The sequence below is a fragment of the Mustela lutreola genome, chromosome 3 (genome assembly GCF_030435805.1).
Source record: "Mustela lutreola isolate mMusLut2 chromosome 3, mMusLut2.pri, whole genome shotgun sequence".
NCBI classification, from domain to species: Eukaryota; Metazoa; Chordata; class Mammalia; order Carnivora; family Mustelidae; genus Mustela; species Mustela lutreola.
The window spans coordinates 196875315-196899467 of NC_081292.1; the positions used below are offsets into that span (position 1 = coordinate 196875315).

The 24153-nt window shown below is 37.5% G+C and overlaps 2 protein-coding genes across 12 annotated transcripts in view; one reads left to right on the forward strand and one right to left on the reverse strand.

Annotated features, from left to right (window-relative positions):
• Nucleotides 1-2131, reverse strand: part of CARF (calcium responsive transcription factor) — a 109431-nt gene extending 107300 nt beyond the window's left edge. For 7 of the 11 annotated variants that reach the window (XR_009352052.1, XR_009352051.1, XR_009352050.1 and 4 more), the window contains exon 1: nucleotides 2030-2130. The gene's annotated coding sequence lies outside the window, so the exon portion shown is untranslated. Of the gene's footprint in view, nucleotides 1-1187; nucleotides 1326-2029 lie in introns of those variants that run through there. The other 4 variants (XM_059168366.1, XM_059168367.1, XM_059168371.1 and 1 more) reach the window with 2 other exon arrangements.
• A 409-nt stretch (nucleotides 2132-2540) lies between these two features.
• WDR12 (WD repeat domain 12) lies at nucleotides 2541-22449 on the forward strand. Its single transcript, XM_059168375.1, has 13 exons — nucleotides 2541-2915; nucleotides 7628-7722; nucleotides 11397-11491; nucleotides 12307-12413; nucleotides 13313-13428; nucleotides 13845-13999; nucleotides 15322-15367; nucleotides 17047-17132; nucleotides 18207-18347; nucleotides 18449-18554; nucleotides 18716-18848; nucleotides 21001-21073; nucleotides 21853-22449. Exons 1-13 carry the CDS (start codon nucleotides 2677-2679, stop codon nucleotides 21928-21930), a joined length of 1470 nt encoding a protein of 489 aa, XP_059024358.1. The 5' UTR covers nucleotides 2541-2676; the 3' UTR covers nucleotides 21931-22449.
• The last annotated feature ends 1704 nt before the right edge of the window (nucleotides 22450-24153 follow it).

Sequence of the window (24153 nt, forward strand, 5' to 3'; positions counted from 1 at the left end):
AAAAAAAACACCAAAGCCATCATAGTGGGTGTTCAGTTGCTCTGAACACTTATAATTTTCCTTAACTAAAGGAAGGTCTTAAACGAAAACTGTACTTTGGTGAATTCAACATTTCTGCTTTGCAAATTGAAGGTTTATCTTACGAAGTACATATCTAGGTTTTGTATCTTACTGGTCATACTACTCCATTCAAATTAAGATCAACCTATAGTGACTACCGGGTATTGTACTTTCTTATTTTGGTAAATGTCAAATTGTTGACCACTAAAATTTATTAAACTTTTTTAATTTGTTGTTATTTTTAAGATTTTAAGTAATCTTAAATGTTGGGCTCGAATTTACAACCCGGAGATCAAGGGTTGCTTGCTCCACTGACTGAGCCAGCCAGGAACCCCTCTACCTATACATTTTTCAAAGATATTTTAACCAATAATATTTTATCAATAGTAAAAAAAATTATCTGAAAAAGAACCTAATTATTTGAAGATTATTTTGGGCTCTATGAATGTTAATTCAGGCAATTTTACTGCTGTATCTCAAAAATCACTTATAATTAAAGGAGAATGTTTAAAACTGTCAAATTTCTATCCACCTCTACCAAATTCAGAAAATACGAATTAAATAGCAAGACTTCAGTTAAGAAAGTGTTTCAAGTTTCAGGTGGTCTAACTTATTTAAGGTATACAATTCTCACCCTCCCAATGAATCACATGGTTAAATGACCACAGGTTGTTTGCAACCCCAGTTCCTCCTTTCCTAGGACTTCAGTACAGAGGTGTTCTTTTTCTCTAAGAGAAATTCCTCTAACCATGAGGACATTCTTCCTTATTTGTTCAGGTTGGCAAAGCTTCTAGCCAAACTGACATCTAAGTGAAAATGATGGGGATAAATTTAACATTTACTATGTGGCAATTAATTCTCACAGTGACCCACGTGCGGCACAGGGCGGTTAATAAGTTGCTGAGGCATTCAGGTTGGAGAGCCCGCATTGTAGAAAGGTGAGTGAACTGAAAATATCCTCCTTTCATTACCACTGCTTTCCAGTAAAATATTATTTTTCCGCTGGCAATTGTTTAAATACTTTCTCACAGGCTATGGTTGATTTCAATACCAGGTGCCCAATTAATTGCAGCGCATCTTTAAACAACGCAAAGGAAAACTCAAGTTGTTTTCACCTGCACACATACCGCTCTGCCCACAAATTCTGCCATCCAGTTTTGCCTGATTCTAAACTGCTGTCTCTTGAAGTCCCCCTCTTGCAGTTTTGGCGAAAGACTTAAAAAAGGAACTTTGAGTTCTAGATAGCATCTCTTCCTCCACCCTCCCACAGCGAACAACTAAATTCAATTAGAGTAACTCTCCGGACCATTTAGAGTTAGGTATAGGCCTTTAGGTAACTTCAAGACCGAGGGGGGGGGGGGGGGTCCCACAGCGTAGGAGAATGTGGGGGAGGACCCCTTTCCCCTCCTAATCAGAAGATATAAAAGGGCTCCTAGGGAGGGGGGAAAAAAAAAAAAAGGCAAAACAAAAAACACAAAAGCTATAAAGCGGGGCTCTTGGCTGTGCGAAGGACCACACACCAGGCGCTCCCGCCCAAGGGGTCTGGGTCCTTCTCCGCGGCGGTGGCGTGTCCTGGGGCTCAGCAACCCTTCCCCAGACACTTAATCTCCACCTTCTCCAGCCTGCCTTCCCGAGGCCCCCCGGCGCAGTCCCGGGAGGGGGTTAGTGGGCCTCATCGTGTGGGGCCCCGAAGAGGCCCCGAGGCGGGGCGCTGAAGTCACCACCCGGGCCCGACTACCGCAGGAGCCAGCGTTGCTCAGGGAGCAGGCTGGTCGGGAGGTGACGGGAGGAAGAGGCAGGAGGAAAGAAAGGGGGGTTGGGAGGTAGCGTCCCGTTCGTGGGCGCGGACAGCTCGGCCAAACCCCCAACTCCCCCAGTCCCGCCGCTTCCGAGAGCTCTACAGGGCGAGGAGGGAAGTACACGAGGTGCCGGAGCGGAGGGGAGAAAATTCAAAACGAGTCTACTCAACCTCGTCTTGGCTCCGAGGCCCTGCCATGGAGACCAGCACAATGCGCAGGCGCATCCTTCTGAGAGCGCGCCGCGCAGTCCTGGGAGACTCGACCACTATCGGCCACCGTCGTTCGTTTCCTTTTTGAGACTTTCTTTTTTTTTTTTTTTTTTTTTGTAGCCCGGGCTCTCACCTGGATCTAAAGCCTGGAGCTAGAGGCGAGAACCCTCCGAAAGGCTCGGTAAAGTGAGGTTATGATTGGGATTATGCGTAAGAAAATAAAGACGTAAAGTCTTTCATAAATTAAAGTTGAAGGCAGAGGAAATATAATACATATCTGGCTGGAACTGGAAAAATTAAACGCCAATAAGATATCCGGAGGTCAGCATAGCAAAAGACTACAATTCCCAGTGGTCACGGCGCCTGAGAAGCGCAGCTTTCTGGGAGTGGTAGTTCTAGGAACTGTGTTTGAAGTATCGGTTCTGAGGACAACCTCTTAAAATGAAGAAGAGATAGAAGCAGTTTGAATCGGGCCTTTCCGTATCTCCATAATCGATCACAGGCCTAAATATATTTAAAGAAATACATTTTTAAAAACTTAGGGACACGCCGCCTTTAAATCTATGCTTCTCTCATCGATGAGTCCTAAATCTAGGAATAGGTAGTTGATGTGTGTGGGCTGGGTCTCTGGGTCGGAGCAGCCTCGTGGTTGTCTGGTTGCTGTGGAGGCCGGAGGGAGGAAAGCGGAAGCCGGGAAGGCTGCATCTTCTCGCGTCCCTGTGCGAGCTGATTCTGAGCTGCCTCTTTTTGTAACCGACCAGAGCGCCTGTAAGCTTCTGGAGACAAGTCTGTGTGTTCTCCTCGCCATGGCTCAGCTCCAGACACGCTTCTTCACTGACAACAAGAAGTAAGTAAGCGTCCTTTTCTTTCCTCTCCTCTCGCCTCCCCAGGATCCTTACCAAGAACTCCTTCCGTGTGACTTTGTGGAGCCTCAGTTGTCTTTGCTCTCAATTTCTCCCCGCTTTTTTCCCCCTCCCTTTTTTCCTGTACTCCTGTCTTGAGTGAGTTTCCCACTCGATCGGAAGCTCTACCTTGCCAGGATTTCTCCGGGATCGACCTCTGAGATCACAGATCCTTTTTTTTTTTTTTTTTTTTTTTTTTTTTGCCTGGCTTCTCAGGCTGTGGGTAATTTGAATTGCGAGTGTAGAGGGATCTGAAGAGCTTCAGGTTTGCTTCCTGAATGATGCACATACGTAATTTTTTAAAATGCACAATGGACCTAATTGTTACAGGCTGCCTGCTAGTGGTGTTTCACCGTTTGTGAAAACACAGGTTTGTTTTCTTAAGTAGGTGATCCACGATTCTTTTCTAAATCAGGCTAGAAAGTGGAACTCTGATTAGGGCGTTGGTAGAACCGGTTTTTGATAAAGACTGTAAAGTTAATTAAGTTGGTTATTTATTTATATATATAATTAAGTCAATAAATAATTATTAATAAATAATAAATTAATAAATGATATATTTATTTATATATATAAAATTAATTAAGTTGGTTTGTGTATTTATATATATGCTTACACATGGGTGCGTGCGTGTGTGTGTGTGTTTGTGCGTGTGAGCATTTTTGCTAATGGTCCCTAGGTCAGTAGCATTCATTTGAAACCTAATTGTATTCAGTCTTGCAGTGTATATTATACTATTACTTTTTCTTAGTGTCTCTTCAGCTACAGTGTAAGTTTTTTGGTGGTAGGGGACTGCGAATTATAGTCTTGGATTGACTGAGTCAACAAATGTTTGTCAAGTTCTTCCCATGCTGATGATATGTAATGAATATTTTTTGTATTAACGAGCTAATGTCAGTGGTAAACTAGAAAACTTCCACCTCAATTATGATTATGTCTTTGGTTTTTTTTAGCTTTATGAGTTGACTGGGTAAGTCATATTCACTCCTCTTGTATTTTGGCTTACAGGATACATAAATTGTATTATCAATGCACATGAGTATTTATACTAGGTCTAGATACTTTTTAAGGAAGGTCTACAATAGCATGAACACTATTTTTTTTCTAATTGAAATTCTTATTGAGATAATCATTGATTCACATGAAGTTTAAGAAATAATAGACCACTATGTTTTAACCCCTGAGGTAAATGGATAAACATTATATATACGTTTGTGTGTGTGTGTGTGTGTGTGTGTGTTTAAATGCTTCAAAAAGGTAACAGAACCTAAAAATTAAGTTCTTGCTTCTTGCTTCTTATACATAGTATGTTCTGGTGAGTAAAATGGGGGGGTAATTTTTTTTACATATATGTGTATGACTTACGTAAACGTGTGTATGAATTATGCTACTTTCTCCCCCTCGTTTTTCTGACCAAATAGTAAGCGAAGGGAAAAACTAAAAACTTCTTGGGAGTGTTTTCTCTTTTTTAAGATTTATTTATTTATTTTGGAGAGAGAGCGCTTTTGTGCAAGTTGGGGGAGAGGGAGAGAATTCCAAGCAGATTCCCCACTGAGCGTTGAGCCCAATGCAGGGTTTGATCTCACCACACATGAGATCATGACCTGAGCCAAAACCAGGAATCAAACGCCCAACCAAATGAGCCATTCAGGCACCCCCAGAAAAACCTAACACTTTAATTCTAGGTTTTGTTACCTTTTGGAGAACCGAAATCATTATTTGCATTTTTTTAAGGTATAATACATATAACTGTAGCCTTACTATTCAAAGTGTAGTTTGAAGATTAGCAGCATCAGCATCACTTAGGAGCTCATTAGAAAAAGTAGAATCTCAGATTCCACCTCAGATCTACTGATTGAGAATCTACATTTTAGCAAGATCTGAAGCTCTCTACTTCATTGTGGTGAAAAGATTTATTGTATTATATCTTGATGAGCTCCTGGATTCTACCTTATCATCTTTTGAAACTTTTCTATTCCCCATGACTAGGGCTTTAAATCATGCTTTAGACTTTTTTTTCTTAGAACAACTTTCTTGAGATGTAATTCACATACAACAGAATTCACACTTTTTTTTTTTTTAAGGTTTTACTTATTTATTTGACAGAGAGAGAGAGAGATTAACAAGTAGGCAGAGATTCAGGAAGAGAGAAGGGGGGGAAGCAGATTCCCCACCAAGCAGGGAGCCTGATGCGAGACTTGATCCCAGGACCCTGAGATCATGACCTGAGCCAAAGACAGAGGCTCAACCCAGTGAGCCACCCAGGCACCCCCAGAATTCACACTTTAAAGTGTCCAATATTGGGGCACCTGAGTGGCTCAGTCACTTAAGCATCTGCCTTTGACTCAGGTCATGATCCCAGACTCCTGAGATCCAGCCCCACATTGGGCCTCTTGCTCAGTGGAGAGCCTGCTTCTCCCTGTCCCTCTGCTGCTCCCCCTGCTTGTGCTCTCTCTCTCTCCCTCTCTTTCTCTGTTAAGTAAGTGAATAAAATCCTTCAATAAATAAAAATAAAGTGTCTAATATTTGCAAAATTATACAACCATCACCACAATTTTAGAACATTATTCACCACCTTTTAGCTATTACCCCCTAATCCTTCCAACCTGAGCCCTTGACAACCACTGATCTACTTTCTGTCTGTGGATTTGTCTGTTCTGAATTTCATATAAATGTGATTATATAGGGGTGCCTGGGTGGCTCAGTAGATTAAGCAACTGCCTTTGGCTCAGGTCATGATCCTGGGGTCTGGGATCTAGCCCTATGTCAGGCTCCCTGCTCACTGGGGATTTTGCTTCTCTCTCTGTGTGTGTGGTCTCTCCCTCTAGCTCTTACTCTGTCTCAAATAAATAAAATCTTTAAAAAAAAATTATATGTAGTCTTTTGTGACTGGCTTCTTTCACTTTCTTAGGATGATGTTTACAACATTCATCCGTTTTGTAATATGTATCAGTACTCATTCTTTTAAGATTTTATTTATTTATTTATTTGACAAATATACACACAGCGAGAAAGGGAACAGAAGCAGGGGGAGTGGGAGAGGGAGAAGCAGGCTTCCCGCCGAGCAGGGAGCCCAACGCGGGGCTCAATCCCAGGACCCTGGGATCATGACCTGAGTCAGAGGCAGACGCTTAACAACTTAGCCACCCAGGCGCCCCATCATTCTTTTTTGTGGCCAAATAATATTCCATTATATGGATATGGGATACCAAATTTTGTTTACAGTTTTTAAGTTGATGGACATTTGGATTATTTCCACTTTTTGGCTATTATGAGTAGTGGTGATGTGACTTTTTGTGTACAAAGTTTTGTTGTTGTTCTTGTTTTAAAGATTTATTTGTTTGGGGGAGGGGAGAGTGAAAGTGAGCAGGGGAGAGGGGCAGAAGAAGGAGAGTCTTTAGCAGTCTCTGAGCTAAGCCTGGAGCCTAACATGGGGCTTGATCTCATGACCTGAGATAATGACCTGAGCTGTAACCAAGAGTCTGTTGCTTAACCAGCTGAGCCACCTAGGTGCCCCTGTGTACAAGATTTTGTGTGGTCATGTATTTTCATCTCTCTCGGGTATAGATGTAGAAGTGGAATTGCTGGATTAAATGGTAGTTTCATGTTTAACTTTTTGAGGAACTGCCAGGTTTTCCCAAAGCAACTGTACCATTTTACATTCCCATCACTAATGAATAAAGGTTTGAATTTCACCACTTCCTCACCAACACTTCGTTCTTTTTTATTATAGTTATTATAGTGACTGCACACTGATATTGTATGTTTAGATTTACATTTCCTTGATGAATAATGATGTGGAGCATCGTTTTCATGTGCCTGTTGGCCATTTGTCTATCTTCTTTGGAGAAATGTCTATTTTAATTCTTTGCCTGTTTTTTAAATTGTGTTGTCTTTTTATTATTGAGTTGTAAGTGTACTTTATATATTCTAGATAAAAGTTCTTTATCAGAAACGTGATTTGCACATATTTTCTCCCATTCTCTCTTAGAATAGTTTTGTAATTTGACCCTTGTTGTGTGTTCCTCTAATCCAGTCTCAACAGTGCTGCCAGGAAGAGCTAATGAAACAAAATTCCAATGATATTTTTCTTTAATTAGGACTACTACAGTGATACCTCATTGCCTAGAGAAAGAAGTAAAAATTACTTCACATGCTGGATTAACCATTCTGTGCACATCTCCTTAACCTTACGTTTGGTCACTGTCTAGAGCAAAATCACACTTTGTGGAGTAGGCTGAGTTGGCAGTTTAGTAACTGTTAGCTATTGGTTACTGCTCTTCCTGCTGTTAGGCACCCCTTCTGTCTACCTCTGTTACTGACAAAGTCACTTTACAGATGTAACATAAGAGTGATCTTCTTGTGCATTCTTTTATACCCTGTTTTTTTATCCTTTGGTTGAAATGACCTACAGCTTCTTTGTTCTCCCATTCTGTATATCACTTACGACATAGTTCTTGTGTACTTTTTTGTATTTTGATTACCAGACTCTGACCCTTTCTGAGAACAGAGATCATGTCCTAATTTATTTTTGTTAACTCCATTTAGCAAAATGTCTGGCATGTATTAGATACCGTTAAATACTTGTTGAATGAATAGATGCACACTTGTTAAAATATCTGTAGTTTGACGTTGATGTATCATTTCCTTTTTACAGATATGCGGTAGATGATGTTCCCTTCTCAATTCCTGCAGCCTCTGAAATTGCTGACCTTAGTAACATCATCAATAAATTGCTGGAGGCCAAAAATGGTGGGTATCAAGGCTTTGAGAAGTTAGGAGAGGGTGCAGTGCCACAAACTACACTATAAAATATATCACATTTTTATTTTATTTCCTCCCTTTGTAGCCTTATTTTATGATACTGTATGCATTTTGTAATGGTAAAAGTTATAAATTGTAACATGGGTTTTCCTGCTGCATGATGCTTTTTCAAGTGCTTTGAAATAGAAGTTTTTGGAAAAAATTATTTTAGTTTAATTTGTTTTTAAGGCAATATGGTGATTGAGATTTGGGAATAATATTTTAGTGTAATAGTTATGACATTGTGATTGTGCTAGGAAGGGCTCGGATGGGTAGACATAGAATAAGCATCTAGGTGCTTGGGTCTTAACTTAAGAGCTATACTTATACAAAGCAAAATGACAATATCACTATTTGAGCATTTTGTGTAATAACAGATGCCAATATTAGTACTGGTATTTTTTCAAGTACTTAGAATTCATTGAAAAATTAATGGATAAAGATTTATAAAGGGTATCAAGTAAAACATTCAAAAGATGTAAATATTAGAGGCGCCTGGGTGGCTCAGTGGCTTAAAGCCTCTGCCTTCGGCTCAGGTCATGATCCCAGGCTCCTGGGATCGAGCTCCGCATTGGGCTCTCTGCTCACCGGGGAGCCTGCTTCCCTTCCTCTCTCTCTGCCTGCCTCTCTGCCTATTTGTGATCTCTGTCTGTCAAATAAATAAAATATTTTAAGAAAAAAAAAGATATAAATATTAAATATATGCTGTTGTATGAAAATAAATTATTAGCCCATAAAATTAATATGAACAAAGTATGCAAAAATATTGATGAAACAAGATTGGTCATGGGTTAATAATTGTTAAAATTGGATGAGAGGTATGTGAAGGTTTATTACTCTCTTCTTTTGCTTATGTTTGACATTTTCTATAATCAGACTTTTAAAAAATTGATGAAATCATACATAAAATAGAAGATTTAAACAGAAAAATTGAGAATAACATAAAGCATGATCTTTAAAAATAAAACTTGTCTGAGCACCTGGGTAGCTCAGTTGTTTGAATGTCTGCCTTCAGCCCCAGTCATGATCCAGCCCTGGGATGGAGCCCCACCTCCACCTCCCTGCTCAGCAGGGAGCCTGCTCCTCCCTCTCCACTCCCCCTCCTTGTGCATGCTCTCTAGCTCTCTCTTGCTCTCTCAATATCTCTGCCAAATAAATAAATAAAATCTTTAAAAATATAAAATAAACTTTAAAAATATAAAAATATTCTTGCTTCCAGATGGTGATGTCATTGACAAGTTTTGTTTTTATTTTATTTTTTTAAAGATTTTATTTACTTATTTGAGGTAGGGAGAGAACAAGTGGGTTGAGAGGCAGAGGGGGAAGCATGCTCCCCGCTGAGGGGGGAACCTGATGCAGGTCTCGATCCTGGGACTCTAGGATCATGACCTGAGCTGAAGGCAGACACTTAACCTACTTACTGAGCCACCCAGGTGCCCCAAAGCAAGCATATTTTTAAACAGATGTTTCTTTCTTTCTTTCTTTTTTTTTTTTTTATTTTCAGCATAACAGTATTCATTATTTTTTCACCACACCCAGTGCTCCATGCAATCCGTGCCCTCTACACCCAGCAAGGAGCCCAACAGCTCCACCACCTGGTACCCCAACCCCCCCCACCCCCCACTCCCCGTCACTGAAGTAAACAGATGTTTCTGATACTTCAGCGTTCTTTTGATTCTACCCTAGCTGGAGGAATGGAGAGGTGAGAGTTATAAACCAATGCCTGATTTTTTTCCCCTTCTCCATCTTCAAATAGTCCCATAATTTTTTTTGTTAAGTGTGAGATGATGTTTTGTTTTCCTTTTCTTTTTTTAGTAATCTCTACATCCAATGTGGGACTTGAATTCATGACCCCTAGAACAAAAGTCTCATGGTCTTCCAACACAAGCAGCCAGATATTCCTGACATGTTTTTGAACAACTTTTTTTTTTTTTTGGTGGGGCATGTGGCAAGGTCTGCAATGTTTTCATTACTAGCAAGCTGTTGTTTTTCATTCAGAGCTATTCATGTAACATTTCCCATTGGTCTTTGTCTTTACTTCCATCTGTTGATGTATAGAGATTTTGATACATAGTTACTTCTAAATTGCCTGACTATCATATATTCTTATTGAAAAAAATATCTCAACTATAATAATAATTCTCCTAATAGGGGCGCTTGGGTGACTCACTTGGCTAAGCCTCTAATTCTTGATTGCAGCTAGGGTCATGATCTCAGGGTCATGAGATTGAGCCTTGTGTTGGGCTCCTTGCTGGGTGTGGAACCTGCTTGGGATTCTCTCTCCTTCTACCTCTCCCCACCAACTCACACTTTCTCTCTTTAAAAAAAAAGAAAAAAGAAAAAAAGAATTATATGGATATATGGATGTTTGTTATTGCCCAAACAGTTGCATATTTTTCTAAATTTGTAGAATGAACATTGGTTTCTTTTTTAATAAATTAAGTGATAAAGTCATTGCTCTTGAGTTAAAGATGCAAATGATTCAGATTTCAGATTTTTAAAAAGCAACAATCCAAATAATCAATGAGAGTTTTTTCAGAAGTATCCTAGCTAATAAATGCGATAAAAATGAAGAATTTTTAGCATTTTGTAACTCCAAGTGAAATAATGGGTAGTGATTATCAATAACTGATAAAACTATTAATTAGTTAAAAGACTGACAGAATATTATGATGGATGAGATAAGAGGGACATTATCAGAGCTCAGATACAGATTTTTTCACATCAAAGAAACAGATCAAGATAATACACTTCCAGATGTGATGCGATAGGAGACACATAATACTATGTGTAAATATTCTTACCCCCTAAAAACACACCTGAAATCTAATCAAGTGTTTAGGTCTGCCTAGTGTACAGGACATGTAGGTGGTAGAGGAAACATGCTAATGGATACCATGGAGATGTAATCAAATCCAGAATGAAGACAGATGGCCTAGTTTCTTTTACAAATAAATGCCAAGGGATAAAAAGGAGGAGGGAAAAATGTTAAAGATTAAATAAGACCTATTAATCAAATATAATGTGTGGACTTTGGATGCTGATTCTAAAGAACTCACTATAAAAAGACATTCATGAAACCAGGAAGCATGAACATTGGCTATTTAATATTAAGAGGAATAATGATTAAATTTTTTAACATTGCCACTATTTTTTTAAGTCCTTATATTTTAGAAATACGAACTAAAGCATTTACAGATAAAATTATAGCATTGCAAGGGTTTGATTTTAAAATAAATCAGCAGAGGAGTGGAATGAGGTATATAGATGAAGCCCATGAGTTGGTAATTGTCATCATATGTGATAGAGATGAGGTTTCATAATGTTATTCCTACTTTTGTATATATTTGGAATTATCCATAGAATAAAAAGGTTTTTTAAATAGAGATAATTATACCAACACCACCGATAAAAAATTATACCGACAGAAGAAAGTACTCTGTTCTTAAAAATCACATCGCATACTGGAATACATGGCCCAGTTATGCCACAGAGAAATTCTGGAGACACTCCCAGGCCACACTGGGATAAAAGGTACCTGTTTATTTGGGGGTTTCTCATATACCTCTGCTGATGTTACTTCAGGTTCTAAGAGTGATCATTTTGTTATGCATTTTCTTTAGAGTTCCACAAACATGTGGAGTTCGATTTCCTTATCAAGGGTCAGTTTCTGCGAATGCCTTTGCTCAAACACATGGAACTGGAAAACATCTCCTCAGTAAGTTCAAATGTTTACCTGCTGTATTTTATGTCCAGTGTTTTCAGATAATGTGGAAAGCTTTTAGAATCACCTGTGTCTTTAGCAACCCAACATTTTTTTGATTATTGTTTTTTTCTAGAAATTTGAACTTTAGTTTTTCTGTATTCAGTTTTGAAATCCCCTCATCTGAAGGTGTATTAGGAAATGCAGGTGAACCAATATGGGAAGGAACTTTCGTATTTATGGAAGAGTTGTCAAGAAAGGGAATAGCTAATATATGTTTACTGCTAATAAAGTTGTACAAAATGATTGTGCACATATAAAAACTACGGGTTAGGTTATTGGAATTTAGAGTGGTTCCCCCTTCCTCTAATTTTTAAAGTTCCCTTACTATTGCTTTTATAATTTATAATTGCTTTTATACTTTTAGGCAGGTTTTAGAACTGTGATAAAATTATAATTTATCATTTTAACCATCTTTAAGTGTATAATTCAGTGGCATTATATACATTCATAGTAATATGCATGCATCACTACTGTCCATATCCAGAACTTTCCCGTCATCCTCATTAAACAGGATGCTTTTATGATTTTGATTTTATTTTTGAAAGTTTCTTATAGTCTCCCCTCCACCTACCCTGCACCTTTGGCATAAATTTTCCAAGGTCATTAATGTTTTTAATAGTACTTTTAGGTCAGATGGAGTTTTTCACCTTCACATGGCTCCAAATTTTTGGAGTTATGTGGGGACTGACATGAAGGAGACCTGTTAATAGTGTACAATTTTAAAACTGTACTGCCCGATTGATTTCTGTTTATTTCTCTGTGTCTAGGAAGAGGTTGTGGAACTGGAATATGTGGAGAAGTACACTGCTCCCCAGCCAGAGCAATGCATGTTCCATGATGACTGGATCAGTTCCATCCAAGGGGCAGAGGAATGGTACTGCCGTATGAATGTTCTTCTGTCCATGCCACCTCCTGCAGTCTTTTTAAGTGTACTGTGTGAATATTCTTCTCCGATTGACTGTGTTCTTTGTAAAAGTAATTTTGTGATATATGTCTTGATGACCATGGTGAAGATCTCTCCTTCACTTTATTTAAGAAGAAACATATCTATTAATAGGTTTTCTGTTCTGTCTCAAGATGTTGTATTGACATTTGTCAGTATATTGGGTAAGACAAGTGTCTTAGGGTATTTGTTTTATTTCAGTGTGTTGCTTATTAGACCAAAGATATAATTTGTTTCACAGAGGAGAAAAGAACTTTTATAGCCACAAATCTCCTAGCCTGTTACCATGAAGATGCAGATCATGTTATTTTGGGACTAACAAAGGCAGACTAGATTCGAGCAGGTATACATGGCAAACCCTCACTGGCCATACTTGTAGAAAAGCATCTTAGTGAGTGAATCATAGTACAAGCTTCCTTCCTTCAAAGAATATCTTCCTGGAGTTGTTTCCCAAGTGATTTTTTTTACTGGTTTTACTTTTACTTTAGGTGATTTTGCTGTTTTTCTATTAAAAAGTTTTCACTGGTTAAGTACAAAGGACTGTTAGGCTTTATAAGTAAGTTCCCTGGGAGTTATAGTGTTGACAACAGTAATGAAAATGAAATCTAGGATTTTTCAGTTACATTTTTATTTTTAGGAGGTCATGAAAAGTCAAACATAACCTCTTCTAATCTATTTGGGTGTGTTTTGAAATCTTAGTCTTCATGCTAAAAAAAAAAATTAAGTATAATCCTGAAGGTTTACTTTGTCATTACTTTAGAAATATACTTGATTGCAGGTTTTGAAAAAGCTGCTTTTTGTATTTTATGTTTTTTTTTTTCTCTTCATAGGATCTTAACTGGTTCTTATGATAAGACTTCTCGGATCTGGTCCTTGGAAGGAAAGTCAATAATGACAATTGTGGGACATACAGACGTTGTAAAAGATGTGGCCTGGGTGAAAAAAGGTTAGGACTCTTTGCCTAAACTGAAAGGAATCCTGCATAGGAAATTGGAAATAAGCCATTTTCAGTGCTGGGGCAGAATGGAGATGGTGTTGGAAGTGCCTCAATGCCTCAGTTTTTGTGAGGCCTTTCAAAAATAAAATGTTCAAGAAGAAAAAGATTATGTAAGAAAATCTGTAAGTGGTAGAGTTAAATCCCTACGTACAACAGATAAAATATACTTTCAAGTTAATACTGTGTTAAACTCCTATTTTATAGTATTTTTGAAGGATCATCCTTTTATACCATGTTACTTCTTTTTCTAAGATGGCTAATGTCTTTCTCAAGAACAAAACAATTTGATTCTTCAGTTTCAGAACACAATGTATTTTAAAATTTTGTACTAATTTGTTCTTATTCTTCTCTTCTCCTCTCTTCAGATAGTTTGTCTTGCCTACTACTGAGTGCCTCTATGGATCAGACGATTCTCTTATGGGAGTGGAATGTGGAGAGAAACAAGGTGAAAGCCCTGCACTGCTGCAGAGGTCATGCCGGAAGTGTGGACTCTATAGCTGTTGATAGCACGGGAACTAAAGTAAGTAGCTAGTGTGTTGTACTAGTTGTACTAGTTGTACTACTACTAGTACTAGTACTGTTGAATTAAAGTTTGAGCTTCTTACTCAAAAATTTTTTTCTTCATGTATTCATTGTGATAGTCCTACTTTCATAATAGTTGATAATTAGCAAATATGATTTTGAACCCAAAGTAAATAATCTTAAAAGAAGAGATATAAAGATTTACTTCCTCAGTCTGGGTTTCTCTAGTTTAGACTTTATGTAAACGGCAGAAATTTTATGAAATCAGGTAAACAAGGGGTGTAACATTCTTTAATCACAGTGATTGACACTTTCAGTCTTCAGTGCTTCTCAGTGCTGTCATCAATTGAAAATGTCTAGTTGATCATCTAAGCCTTAGTGTACGTTAAGGTTAGTGTTAATAGAGGTGGTTTTACTAGTATTGCTGATTTACTCTATCCTGACAAAATGGTCCAAGTTAGTTAAAAGGAAACAAGCCTGAATACAACACTGTATGACTTCGGAAGGGTTACAGATTCTCTTGCCATTTGAAAGTTCCCTAAAGCACATTGAAAATTTTGGATTGGGGAATGTTTCTTCGGTGTTTCTTTGCTAGTTAGCATAACAGAAGACATTTCATGCATTCAGAGGTGAAGATTTATGATTATTCATATTGAGCCATAAATGAGGTTTACATATTGTCAAGTCAAAACCTAAATGAATTAGTCATATCCTATCTCTTGGCCATAAGGGATAGAAACTCATCTTGAACATTTTTTAGCTTAAAAGATTGTGAGATCCATGAAGAAGTGAACAATCACATCACCAGCATTTGGGTCTTAGGAACCAAAGAGTTGAGCTTGAATGTGGCCAATATTCCCCGCCCCAACCCCATCTCTCTAAGCTGACTTTATTCTCTTTCACCTCTAACTGGCTTTTTCCATGTGGCAGTAAAACCTGGCTTTCAGTATTCCTAGGTTTTACATCCTATACCATCTGTCCCTGAAAAAAGACTAACTTCAACTCTCTGGAACACAAGTTCTCCAAAAAAGGTCCCAAAGGAAGAAGGGACATGTGTGCACAGTGTAGACCAGCTGCCCACCTCAGTCTTAGCACCATAGCCCAGGTGCAGGGCCATGTAACAACGGTAGCTCCTTCCGTTGCCAAGAGATTGAGGATACAACTTTCAGGAGACTAGGAAGCCTCCTATCATCAGTGTAGATGATACCGTAATAGTAAAGGACTTAAGAACAAAGTAAAGGTTTTAAGTTAGAAAAAGAAGGCAAAAAATATGGTAAATTATGTTACATACTCTTTTTCTCTTTATATATATCTTTTTAGTTTTGCAGTGGCTCCTGGGATAAGATGCTAAAGATCTGGTCTACAGGTAAATACTTGTTGTACTTTGACTTGTTAATGGAGTTTCAGGAATTTCAGTGAAAGACTATTTAACACAGATTTTTCCATAAAAATGGACCCGAGCTTTTGAGGATACAGATAAAGGAGCATGTAGAGAAAAATTAATATACTTCTTTAAACACATTTAAAAATGTGTTTCTGTCTACCACCCTCTGATTTACTGAACCAAGTCACTGAATTGCTGCAAGTAACCAACAACACAATTGATACAGTAGGACATAACTGCCTTAGTTCTCAGAGTTCTCATATTCTGGAACCTGGCAATTGAAATACCTTTTGAGTCATTTTGATACACTCCAATATTAGAGAAATTTCTTTTAAGAAATGTAAGATTTTAAGAAAGTTAAGCTGATTTACTTAAAAAAAAATTTTTTTTTTTTCTGGTTATACTTTAAAAAAAAAAATTTGAATGTAGTTTTACCAAACTTAATTTTTTAACTTTGGAAACGTAGAAGGAACAATTAGAGGAGAAAGAGTTGGAGGAGGGAGGAGTCTTAGAGGAAGGTGCCTTGACAATAGTGAGGAGGAAAAAAGGGGAGGACCCACAGATATTTAAATGAAAAAGAACTAATAGTCTAGAATTATTTAAACAGGTAAACAGAGCAAAATCGCTGTTACTTCTGAGGGAATCTCTGTATTACGGTACAATACCCTAAATACAGTTCACAAAGTAGAGTTGGGGGAATCAAGAAAAGCTTGAGCGGTATAAGGTGGTGGGAAATATAGATATCATTTCAGAAGATTTCCCAGTAATGCTTAAAGAAAACAGTTTCTTTTCTTTTCTTTCTTTTTTTTTTTTTTTAAGGTTTATTTTAGAAAGAGAGAGACAGTGTGCAGTAATGAGGGCCAGGGCAAAGGGGGAGAGAGAGAGAATCTCAAGCAGACTTCCTGGCAGGTGCGGATCCTGAAGCTCTGAGATCGTGACCTGATCCAAAATCAGGAGTTGAACACTTAACGGACTGAGCCGCCCAGGCGCCCCTTAAAGCAAACAGTTTTGAGGCAGAAAGTTATTAGGATAATTTTTCCTTTCATGAAATATTTTACTGTCTGAAATACTTTTAATTCATTGTTAGGAAAGTGAAATAGTCATGAAAAATAAACATGACTGGATTGTATCTCATTTTAATGTGTTTGTTTAACCTTGCCATTCCTTCATAATACAAATGCAATTTGAGCAAACTATCCTACAACTAATAGTAAGCAGTATTTCATAGATATGGTAAAGTGAATAATCATAAAGATGATCTTAAAGACATAGCAAAATATCAAACTGGTTAGACTTTAGGATTTTAGTGTACTCTGTTTTTTGCTTTCTCCTTTTGGAAGATTGATAACCTAACCCGGGTATTGTTTTTACATATAAACTTCTATTAACCAGAATAAAGAGGAATATCCATTCCCTAACCAGTTGAGATAACATGGAGAAAACATATACCCAGAAAAATAAGAAATCTTTTAAGACTGTTGATAATCAGGGGGTGCCTGGCTGGGTAAGGTGGTAGAGCATCCAACTCTTGATCTTAGGATCATGAGTTCAAGCCCCATGTTGGGTGTAGGGGTTACAGTCAATCAATCAATCAATCAAACGTTGCAATTAATATTTACCATAAATTTTTCACATATCAAATCTAATTCTCTGTGATACAGTTCCTACAGATGAAGAAGATGAAATGGAGGAATCCACAAATCGACCAAGAAAGAAACAGAAAACAGAGCAGTTGGGACTAACGAGGGTAAGTATTTTTGCACTAAGAGCTAAGAGTGATTTTTATATTTTTAAGGGGTTTAAAAAACAAAGAACATACAACAGAGACTAGAGAGGCTAAAATACTCTATCGATCTTTATGAGAAACTGCTGATCTCTGATATAAGCCCCTTACATTACAGATGAGATGATAATATTTAAGGAGGTTAAATATAACAGAGTTATAGAAGTAGATTAACGGTCTCCCTTTTCAGAAATCTTTCCCCTCTCCTTCATTTGTTCTTTATATTTAAGATAGACATTGCACCTAGTTTGGGGATTTTAATTTGAGAAAAACATTAGAGATTTTGGAGTACTAATAAATGAACCATGAGCATTATTTAAAGAGTGGACAATAGGTATTGAGGAAAGGGTGAGAATAACCTCTTGAGATTCATTTACTTGGAGGAGTGAGGGAAAAAATGGCAGCACCTTGACTCAAACATAGATCTCTCTGACCCCAGAGCTTTTCAGCTGACTTCTACATATGACATGTCCATATGAGAGAATTAAGTTAGGGTTAATATTAAACTTTTCAAAGTAAAAAGCAGAACAGTTGAGAAAGCATCAGGATATAGAGGAAGGACCACAAATTTGGGAGTAATATTTGGGTTCAAACTTAAATCCGCCATGTATAAGCTGTATGACCTTGAGCAAGTTCTCTTTCTCCACTTCAGTGTCTTCACCTATAAAATAAAAACACGTACCTGGGGGCGTCTGGGTGGCGCAGTGGGTTAAAGCCCCTGCCTTCCCCTCAGGCCATGATCCCAGGGTTCTGGGATCAAGGCCCGCATCAGGCTCTCTGCTCAACAGGGAGCCTCCTTCCTTCTCTCTCTCTGCCTGCCTCTCTGCCTACTTGTGATCTCTCTCTGTCAGATAAATAAATAAAATCTTAAAAAAACAAAACACGTACCTGTTTTGGAGGATTGTCGTAAAGAAGAAATAAGGCAGGATATGAAAGCTAAAGCATCGGGCATATGGGCTTCACAAGTAAATAACTCCTATTGTTGTTTCAATTATTCTAAACTGAAAATGCTTTTCCTTTTGGGTATCTTATTTCTAGACTCCCATAGTGACCCTCTCTGGCCATAAGGAAGCAATTTCTTCAGTTCTGTGGTCAGATGCTGAAGAAATCTGCAGTGCATCTTGGGACCACACAATTAGGGTGTGGGATGTAGAGTCTGGCAGTCTTAAGTCAACTTTGGTAAGACATAAATTCAGTGATTCTCTGTTAAACTTTGAGCTTCTAAAGATGGTTATTTCTAGCCCACCATGGTTAAATGTTCTTTCCTCTTTGTTTTTCAGACAGGAAATAAAGTGTTTAATTGTATATCCTATTCTCCACTTTGTAAACGTTTAGCATCTGGAAGCACAGATAGGCATATCAGACTGTGGGATCCTCGAACTAAAGGTAAGTTCTGTAAATCACTGGTGGAGAAATATGTGTAAATAACATGTTTCTCCTCACACTAGAGATGTGCATGAAAAGATAAATTTCTACAAACATTGTTTTGGGTTCTGCCTACTTCTCTTCTAAAATTCAATAATTATTATCTTTTTTATTTTGTTCAGATGGTTCTTTGGTGTCGCTGTCCCTAACCTCACATACAGGCTGGGTCACATCATTAAAGTGGTCTCCTACCCATGAGCAGCAGCTGATTTCAGGTTCTTTAGATAACATTGTCAAACTGTGGGATACAAGAAGGTAAATCCTATTTATAATCTACAAAGAAAATAACATTGATTACCTATTATATACAGAGAAAATGAAATGAATGCTGAAAAGATTATCCAGAAGCAGAAGGGTAAAAGAAAGGTTTTTGGTTATATAACCTGAGTTGATAAATATTGGTATCAGAAAGAAAAGCCAGGGTCAAAGGGATTTTTATTTACTTGAGAGAGAGACAGAGACAGAGGGATCAGAAGCAGGGGAGTGGGAGAGGGAGAAGCAGACTTAGCCGAGCGGGGAGCCCAACATGGGACTCAATCCCAGGACCCTGGGACCCGAGCCGAAGGCAGATGCTTAACAACTGAGCCACCCAGGCGCCCCTCAAAGGGATTTTCTTCATGTTGATAGGTTATTTTTTGCATTCTGAAAAAGATTATCTTATTTTTAAAGATTTTATTTATTTATTTGGCAGAGAGGCAGGCATAGAGAAAGGGAGGAAGCAGGCTTCCCACTGAGCAGAGAGCTCGATGTGGGGCTTGAGCCCAGGACCCTGAGATATGACCTGAGCCCAAAGGAGAGGCTTAACCCACTGAGCCACCCAGGTATCCCTGAAAAAGATTATCTTGAACCTTAATATAAATATGATATAGAAGGCCAGTGGTCTCTGAATAAATGAAACTATAATCAAATAATAAATCATATGGTAATAGAAAATTAGGTAAAAAATACATAATTTAAAAGATAAGTAGACTTTAGTTTCTTTTTTGATACTGTTACATACAGAGAGAGAGAGTACCCCCAATGAAATGCATACAGTTTACTTACATATTTTTAGAAGTAGAATGGAGAGACAGTAATCAAATACATGTTCGTTGTTTGCCTAAATCAGTATTCTGACATCCTTACACTACCTTGTGCTGCATGATTTGTTAACATCTATAAGGCTGTTTACATTGAATTTTAGTTGGATACTTTATGTTGCAGTTAGCATATGGTTTCTATTAATAGTAGTAAGTGCTTTGAAGAAAATTTAGGAATGGGCTCTTCTTGAAAGTTATTTTCCGGTGAACTGAACAATGGGAAGGCAATAGTCAGCCACAAATCATGGTTAGAGGGAATACCAGATAAGGTATGGAAAATCTTGGGGTGCCTGGGTGGCATTGTTAAGTGTTTGCCTTCGGCTCAGATCATGATCCCAGGGTTGTGGAATCGAGCCTCTCATCGGGCTCCCTGTTCAGCAGGAAGCCTGCTCTCCTTCTCCCACTCCCCCTGCTTACGTGCCCTCTCTCACTGTGTCTCTCTCTGTCAAATAAATAAATAAAAACCTTCCCAAAAAAGTGTGGAACATTTTGGCATGTTGGCAAAATAGCCAGAGGGCCAGTGTTGATGGGATGGCGTAAGCAAGAAGAGTGGCAGGAGATGAAGCAGGTAGTGGTTGTACTGAGCAGGGCCCTATGGCCATGGTAAGGAATTTGAGGTCCATTCTAAGTATAATGTGGAAGGCTTTGTGGGTGCTCTAAAGAGGTTGGAAGAATGGAAGCAGAGGGGTTCTAGGTTGGATTCTAGGTATATTTTAAAGACAGCTCTTTGGCAGGATTGGCTCATGGACAGACTATGGAAATAGGAATCAAGGGATAATGTCCATTATTTTCTGCCTGAGCAATTGGGTCATTACTAATGCAACTTACTGTGATGGAAAAGAGTAAAGAAACAAGTTTATGAGGGAAAAATACAGAGTTTTGGTTGTTTTATTAAATTTATAGTACCCATAAGACATACGGATGATGGGCATTGGATATGCATATCAAAATCAGGGCAGAAGTTTGGGCTAAAGATATAAACTTGAGAGTTATCAGCATATATATGGATGGACAAAGGATATATAAAGCCATGATTTGAGGATAAAAGAAAATTAATCAAGGAAGTGTGAAAATGTCTGATTATGAATAAGTATTTATAAATAATAGCATTTTTCCTGAATATTTGTTGTAATAAATCTCTGTATTCTGCTAATGATAGGGGAAAATCAGGAGAGATGGTCAAGTAAATACTCAGGATCTTAGGATTAACTGGTTATTGAGGCAAGGATGATATAGTCTGTAAAGTTTTCAGAAAAAATTGCAATTAGTCATAAATGTTTTTTAATGTTGTAAAATGCATATAACATGGTAGTACTTTGATCTTTTAGTTGTAAGGCTCCTCTCTATGATCTGGCTGCTCATGAAGACAAAGTTCTGAGTGTAGACTGGACAGACACAGGGGTAAGAACTTACTAGTTATTTGGTAAAGAGGAAAAATAGAGAATCTGGTGTGTGTATTTAAGCAGTTACTAATTTCAGTGTGGCTGATAATTATAATTCTGTATTCTAAGTTTCCCTTAATATTATTTGTAAAAATCTCACATCTCAAAGAAGAAACAAATCTGTTCTTAATAATCAGTAAATAAAATTTGAAAGTTTTGAAGCAGTTTTTTTCTCAAGTATTTTAATGAAATGTTTTAAGTCCATAAATTTGCTCCATTAAACCAATTAGTTCTAAGTATTTCTCACTTAAAAAAAATCTTGCAGAGTAAGTCTAGACTATAAAATGTGCTTAAAGAATTACAGTTCACTCATTTTTATATATAAATATATTAGCTGTTATTGTTGAAGAATTCTTTCCAAATACAGGTCCTAGGGCTGCTTGAATAAGTTATGATATCCATTTACCTGCAAACAATTAAGATACTCTCCTATAAAACTTTATTTTCTTAAATAGATAAAACTATATCACCCCTAAAACTTTTAAATTTTATTACATTTCTTAACAAATACCTCATAGGAAGTACAATAGCATATCATGCCTCAACCAAATTTAAATGATCACTTTTAAAGTTTTTATATAGTGTATTATAATATGGTAGTGAAAATTGATGTAAGTGGTCCATTTAAGTATCACTCTAAATTATTCCTTCTGTAATCAGAATCATCAGTATTTATGTTTAACTATCATATGAAATAATTATGTTTACTTACATATTTTTTTCTCTTCCTTTACACAGTTACTTCTGAGTGGAGGAGCAGACAATAAACTGTATTCCTACAGATATTCACCTACTACTTCTCATGTGGGGGCATGAACGTGAATGATAAATTTGACTACAGAGATTGTTTCTGTAAATGAAATTGATCAAGAAGCCCCATATTACATCAGTGATGGTTCAGAAAGCAGCCTCTTTAAGTTTATACAATGTTTTCACCCTTGATAATAGCTATCACTGTCTTTTTATTTTGTATTTATTATACAATAGTTTGTATTGTTAAAATATAAAACGTGACCTGCCCTCTCTGCCATTAACTCTTGAAGCTAAACAGAGTTCCTTTCACAGGCATTGCTTTGAAGTAACATTTGCTTTTGAAATGCTGTAAAAACTTATATTAAAAATAGAGTAATTTTCCAGTGAAATAGAGATTTTATTTCTGTTGGGAAACTTAAGTTTTCCAATGTTAGCTGTTTAAAAAAAGGATCTTAAGGAAACTAATAAATTCTAATAGAGAAAAAATTAGAAATACAATTTGTTTTAGGTAAGATAAGTGATGTCTAACTATAATAAGACTTTGTGGGTATTCAGAACATTAAAACATGTAGATGCTGCCAATTAAGAGTTTGTTGACATATTTTAAGTGAAGTATTAAAGATATGTTAGATATCTATTAAAGACTTATTAGAATCCTTTGTATTAAAGATATGTTAGAATCCTTTAGAAATTGCATACAGATTTCATGGTAACCAGGAATCTTTCTCCCAGCCTTTCCTTGTATAGAATAGAATTTTTAGACAAAACCTTCCAGTCAGTATTAGATAATAAACATTCTATAAATTTTATATCATTAGCATTTATCTTAATGAATATGTTATATACCAAATATTTAAAGTAAGTATCTTCTTAAAGTGTGACTTCCATCTTTAATGGATTGGTATTCCTCAAGCAGAGCACTTCAGCCTCTAATATATGGAGAATAAGGTTGGTCTCATTACAGACTGTAATGCAGTGTATCTCATAAAATGTTCCTATCACAGAGGTCCAGGAAGTAATACATATACTTGGCTACAATTGAGAGCCAAATTAACAGTGGATTAAGCCAGTTAGGAGTTTAGTTCTCCTCTAAGATGAAATCCAGAGGCAGACCAAGGCTGGGAGAATGGTTTCCTTCCACACTTTTAGGGACCCAGGCTCTGTCTATCCTTAGGATATGATCCTCATCTTCACATAAGAGCTAGAGCCATAGTTATTATATCATTTCTTAAAAGAAATGCCAAAAAACCAGGGGTGCCTGGGTAGCTCAGTAGATTAAGTGTCAGGTCATGATCAAGGGGTCCTGGGATAAAGCCCTGCATCAGGCTCTCTGCTCAGCAGAGAGTCTGTTTTTCCCTCTCCCTTGGTGCTTTCTCTCCCTCTTTTGCTCTCTCTCCAGTAAATCTTAAAAACAAACAAACAAACAAAAAAGTGAATATCAAGTTAGCAAGAAAATATACCAGTGTGTTTTTCTCACTTAGTGCCGATTGGTATAAATTTCATCATATCTGTAGTGTCTGGAAGTGTAAGTTTTATAGGACAAAGAAGAATTTATATTCTTGTTTTGAATGTTCTCTGAATGACCCTTTGTCAGAGTTACCTAAATGTTTTTCTTGACTCACCCTGTCTGGGCTTTTCAGTTGTATGCATATACTAGGTAGCTGAAGCAAAGGTCAAGAGGCTTACTTATTAGATGTAGTAGACAAAGAAGGAAGTGGTATTGGTCAAGTATTGGTCCCTCACTTACTTCTCAATCCTGATTGCAAGGAGGATAAATTCATGGTTCATGCATTCTCCCTTGGGATGATGGGTGTAACATTAGTGATCAAGTGTCTGGGATCAATCTCTGCCAAGTTTCTCTTGTATAACTCAGATAACTCAGATCTTTCTCCTCAAACAGGAAAAATATGAGAGGCCAACTGAAGCCTAGAAGACTCCGTGCTCTTACAACATATTGCTGTCCTACCTCCATACTCCACCTTTTCCTCAAAAGTAGGAATCCCCCACCCCTTTCTGTGGTTCACTTTCCTCTTTTTTAGTTACACCAGAGACAAGGGCTTTACATAGACTTATCTGTTCCTGAGATTCTTGTGGAGAAATGAGTGTGGCTACTTTCCTAGCACTGGGCAGAGTTAGGAACATGGCAGGGCAGTACTCAGGACCCGCTGACTGGTACAAGTTTATTCATGCCATCTTTGCCATAAATTTTGACATTCCTAAACATGTTGATACTTGCTCTTACCTCATCAAGCAAAGTTTTAAGAAACTCTTTGTCACCTGACTGTG

What these genes read in the sequence shown, in the direction of transcription:
- WDR12 (XM_059168375.1), top strand. Translation starts at nt 2,677, where the DNA reads ATGTGTGTGGGCTGGGTCTCTGGGTCGGAGCAGCCTCGTGGTTGTCTG. An exon ending in ATCCAAGGGGCAGAGGAATG is followed by an intron (nt 12,414 to 13,312) that starts GTACTGCCGTAT and finishes TTCTCTTCATAG; the next exon opens with GATCTTAACTGGTTCTTATG. An exon ending in GCAGTCTTAAGTCAACTTTG is followed by an intron (nt 18,348 to 18,448) that starts GTAAGACATAAA and finishes TTTGTTTTTCAG; the next exon opens with ACAGGAAATAAAGTGTTTAA.